Source organism: Sinocyclocheilus grahami, unplaced genomic scaffold (assembly GCF_001515645.1).
Source record: "Sinocyclocheilus grahami isolate Dianchi unplaced genomic scaffold, SAMN03320097.WGS_v1.1 scaffold4192.1, whole genome shotgun sequence".
NCBI classification, from domain to species: domain Eukaryota; kingdom Metazoa; phylum Chordata; class Actinopteri; order Cypriniformes; family Cyprinidae; genus Sinocyclocheilus; species Sinocyclocheilus grahami.
The window spans coordinates 9,613-14,912 of record NW_015509175.1 but is presented as its reverse complement, the minus strand read 5'-3'; the positions used below and the strand labels follow the sequence as shown (position 1 = coordinate 14,912).

The following is a 5,300-nucleotide window of genomic DNA, read 5'->3' as shown; positions in this document are numbered from 1 at the left end:
GGCAGCAGCAGAACCAGAGTCCTGATGGACGGAGTGGTGGAGATCACCTGGTTCTGCCCTTCTGGGACACATGACGATAAATTCACCAACCGTGTTGCCTTCTGTAATCTACACGGTGATGCAGGAGACCATGAGAAACAGCTGGATATAATGACTAACATGGCCTCAGTCAATGTTGTCATTTTACCACAGCTCAGCAGGAATGACAAAAGAATGACAAAAATCCAAAACCTCTACAAGGACCCAAAGCCACTGATTTGCCTTCTTCCTGAGGATAAAGGAGCTCTCACTGAGCAGAGGAATGGAAAATATAAAATTGGTTTGAAAGACAGAGGTGACGCAGAGGTGTCTGAAGATCTCAGAAAAGCTATCGCAAATTGTCTCTCAGAATCTGCTTCCACGTTCAGGCTTGAAGACGTGTCCAAACACTCAGACATCAGAGTAGATGAGGAAGAAGATGATGACTGCAAGAAAGGAAAGGAGGCAGCACAACAAATGATGAGGCTACTAGAGGGAAACGATCTGACAAGATTAAAAGAATCATTTCTGCCCTGTCAGGGCAAACTGTGGCATCAGTGGTGTGAGATGAATAAAGAGCTAAATCGACCTCAAGGGGACGACCCAGAAATGGAAATTAGTAAACAAAAAGTTGAGATGATGAAAATCCGTGAACAGCAGCATAAATATGACATCAGTATGTTTGTAAATTTATTCATGAAACAAATGAAGTCCCATTCTGCAACTAAATTGACTGAAAAAAAACCAATGTTTTTCCTTAAATGGCTCAGAATTCTCCTGGATGAATATACCTCAGCTGATCTTTCTGATCTACTTTACAAGTATAATAAAACATGGTCAGACTCAAAACTAAGTAAGAGCAGTAATAAAACTGTGGAACAAAGAAAACTTATGGAATTATCTAAAGCACTTCAAGATGCAACCTTTGGCTTGGAGCACATCATGAGGGAGATCGGTCAGATCTATGAATCATGTTCATCTGTGAAGAAGAACAAGAAAGACCTGCAGATTCTCGGATCTTCTCTCCCGAGTCTCGCAGCAGAGATGATGATCTCTGGGTTTCCACTGGAGCTGATGGATGGAGATGCTGCTCATGTTCCTCTGGTCTGGATCTCTGCTGTTCTGGATCAACTCAACCAGAAACTGGGAGACCGGAGAGTCTTTGTGCTGTCAGTTTTAGGGCTTCAGAGCTCTGGGAAATCCACCATGCTCAATGCCATGTTTGGACTCCAGTTTGTGGTCAGCGCTGGCAGGTGCACCAGAGGAGCTTTCATGCAGCTGGTCAAAGTGTCAGACGAGATGAAAACACAGATGAACTTTGACTATATTCTGGTTGTAGATACTGAGGGTCTTCGTGCTCCAGAACTGGCTGGAAGATCAACAATACACCATGACAATGAACTGGCTACATTTGTTATTGGGCTTGGAAGTATGACGCTGATTAACATCTTTGGAGAAAACCCATCTGAGATGCAGGATATTCTCCAGATTGTGGTTCAAGCCTTCCTGAGGATGAAGGAGGTCAGACTGAATCCCAGCTGTGTGTTTGTGCATCAGAACGTTTCAGACGTCACAGCTGGAGAGAAAAACATGGAGGGAAGGAGACGACTGCAGGAAAAACTGGATGAGATGACAAAACTCGCTGCTGAAGGTGAAGTCTGTGAAGCAGAACGTTTCAGTGATGTTATTGCATTTGATGTACACAAGGACGTGATGTATTTTGCTCAGCTCTGGGAGGGCAGCCCACCCATGGCACCACCAAACCCTTCATACTGTGAAAACATTCAAGACCTTAAGAAAACTATTCTTTCTCATGTCTCAAAATCAAATGGCATGATGCTGACAGACATAAAAAGTCACATTAAAAATCTCTGGGAGGCTTTGCTGAAGGAGCGCTTTGTGTTCAGCTTCAAAAATGCCCTGGAGATTGCCACATACAGGAGATTGGAAACAGAATACAGTAATTGGACCTGGAGTCTTAGGAAGGCCATGCTGGAAATTGAAAACAAACTACAGAACCAAATAGAAAATGAAGTAATCAATGTGGTTGAGGAAACAGATCTTCAAGGAGAACTAAATGTAAAAAGTACAGTAGTGAAAAAATCTATGACAGAATTCTTTGAGAAAGACACCAATGCCAGTATACTGATTCAGTGGAAAACATCTTTTGAAAAAAAAGTCTCCCACATACAGGAAAACATTGTTAGGGAAACACAGAAGAAACTGAATGTGGTGCTTAAGCAGCGAGACCTAAAGAAAAACATTGACGCTCAGAGGACAAAAAATGAAAATGCTCTCCTTGAGAAGGCCAAAAATCTTGCCTTAACTCTCAAACACAAAGCAAATGATGATCAAATCTTGCAAAGAGAGTTTGATTCATTTTGGAATCGTTGTGTGAGTGAGATTACCAAACACACACCTCAAGTCCAAGACATTGACATTTTAAAAGACATGAATGAGGTTCTTAGCGACAATGAAAGTTTTTCAGACCTCAAGACAAAAAGCAAAAAGTGCAATATTTTAAAAGTGTCAAGCTATTCAGAGTATATACAGCTTTATAAAGTTGAAAAAGTATTAAAATTGTTTGGCTATCCTAAAGAGTATGATGCCCAAATCAACCAACTAATTACAGACATTGTTGAGCAAGTAAATAAAATGATCATGTCATATAACATAGCAAAGATGGGCTACAATAAAACTTACATCCAAGAACTCACTGGTTTCATCAGAGCAAAGTTAGTAGAACATGAGGAAAAAGAAACAACGAAATATACGTTCAAGAAACACTTCTTTAGTGATTTGGTATTTGCCATATTCAATGAAGAACAAATGACGTTCGTGAAACAACACAACATTTTCAGCGAAGCCAATGACCCTGTTCTCTATTTTGCAAGAAAAAGAGACGAATATTACAGAATTTTCCAGAAATACTGTCAGGGAGCAACATCAGCTACCATTATAGGTGAGATAATCTGTAACAAACTCAAAGAACCCATTCAGCAGAGTGTCAACAAAAAAACTGCCCAGGATTTGGCCGATGAAATGAGATCAAACTGTGAATCACTGAATGGAAACAGATCTAATCTGGAGAAACACATCCTGAAGACACTGGCAGAAAAGGAGGATTTTGAGGCATTCATAACCTACATTCATAATCCCAAAGAACACTTCAAGAGATTCATCAGAGATGAAGTCAGTCAGTACATAAATGAGAACTTCAACATCAGTGTTCTGCCCAAGATGAAAGATGATTTAAGACGGAAAGAGAATCAGATCAACGAAGCGGTGCAGAGAGCATCTGAAGAGGTCGATGAAAACAGTAGAGACGCTGATTTGTGGTTGGAGATTTTCACACTGAATTTATCAGATGTGCTGATTTTCTCTGAAAAGGACCTTAGAGGAGTGAGTCGTGATGATGTTGATGTAAAACTCTTAGCAGAGGTAATAAGAAAACAACTTCCTTCTATAATATCTGACATAAGCAATGAATTCAGTACAGAATCTTTTCTACAGAAGCTAGATAATAAGGACAAGCCCGATGAGATTTTAAATGAACACTTCTGTACATGCTGTTGGGTTCAGTGTCCGTTCTGTAGAGCCATCTGCACTAACACAGCAGAAGACCATGATCCACAACCTCACAGTGTTCCTTTCCATCGACCTGAAGGACTGAATGGATGGCATTATAGAGGAACACAAACTCTTATTCCAGATTTTTGCACAACTCTAGTGACAAGTACTAAGAGATTTTACCCAACTCATGAATCTGAAAAATCCATTCCATATAAAGATTACAAATCAGCAGGCGGGGTTTATGCTGAATGGAGCATCACCCCTGACCTCACCGAGCTGTCGTATTGGAAGTGGTTTGTCTGCAGATTTCAGAAAGAACTGGAAAAGTACTACAGGAAAAAATTTCAGGATCGGGGTGAGATCCCAGGTGAATGGAGAAACCACACAAAACAGGATGCTATTGAGAGTTTGGACAAATACTTCTGAACAAGCATAATGAATGATGAGTGAAGAAATTAATGATTCTTTTTATTCTTTGATTCTTTTTAGTCTTATGAATAATATTTTAGTTCAAGAAAACCTTTGAAGAAAATGCTAGACTGTTAGGGTTAGGTCATAAAAGCTACTCTATAACATAAAAGTATTTTACTAATCATTAAATGCAAGTAATCACTTCTTTTTTATTATATTATATCTGAATTTTTGCTTTTGATAACAATGGAAATGTTTTCACTTATTTGAAACTTCTAGAGGATCTTTTTCTTATCTCATTGTTATTAGCAATAATGATTAGAATGTATACAAAATACTAATGTTTGACAAAATACGTGTTAGAAACTGCAGTAAACGAGTCATTTGAAAATCCTGCTTTTTAAATTCTGCTATTAATTACATGCAGTACAGGTCTGAAGGCTTCTGAGTAAGAATTATTTTGCCACTTTGACTGTTATGCTAACGTTAAGGACTAAATAAAAATGCATGTGTCTTATTACTTATGATATAAAATAAAACAACAATCCAATGTCTTACAATGATTCTGAATAAACATTAGATTCAAATTCTTTCAAGTGCATTCTTTGCCTTATTACAGATCACATAACAGATCACACTTGGCATTAAAGCTTTAAATGATCGAATCACAATCAAGATCACTCTTGACCACATTAAAATCCAGGTGTAAAAAACATTTATAGTTGTTTGATGTGAGACGGTGACATTCAATTAAGGTGTAAATGGAACTGTGTTTTGTTATCCATTCATAAATTCAACATCAACACTGTTATTGAACTGAACTGAATCAACATTGACTCGAGTTGATTCGAACGGAGTAAATAATGACACTATTGTCGTCTGTAGTGACATTCATTAATCTGAATGAAATCTTATTTATATGAAGAGGAGGATTATATCCAACTGAATGATAAATACTTTCCAAGCCAAAAGCGTCTCCTTTCATCTCCTTGATTAAGCCTGACAAAAGAACTGTTTCAAACCGAGTTATACAACAGTTTCTCTAATTCATATCAAAACACCAACTACAAACATATGCTTGCTAACGCTGTGCAATTTTTGACTTTTTAGTGTTTAATCATATTTAGTCCGTCAAGAGTGCAATCAATTTAGAAGGCTATGCCCTACAGAGGTTGCATTTCAGAAAAATAATCATCATTGCAAAGAAATAAATCATTTACAGTAATTAGGCCTACACACAACAATCAATTTTATAATGGTTGCTTTTCTGAAATAAGACATCCACAATGATGTATGTG

At 38.0% G+C, this 5,300-nt stretch overlaps 1 protein-coding gene across 1 annotated transcript; it reads left to right on the top strand.

The window, feature by feature from the left end:
* Nucleotides 1-24: 24 nt before the first annotated feature.
* LOC107576705 (interferon-induced very large GTPase 1-like) lies at nt 25-4,017 on the top strand. The gene has a single exon (XM_016262849.1). It carries the CDS (start codon nt 25-27, stop codon nt 4,015-4,017), a length of 3,993 nt encoding a protein of 1,330 aa, XP_016118335.1.
* Nucleotides 4,018-5,300: the final 1,283 nt, after the last annotated feature.

Excerpts from the sequence above, each read along its gene's own strand:
- LOC107576705 (XM_016262849.1), top strand. The coding sequence starts at position 25 with ATGGACGGAGTGGTGGAGATCACCTGGTTCTGCCCTTCTGGGACACAT.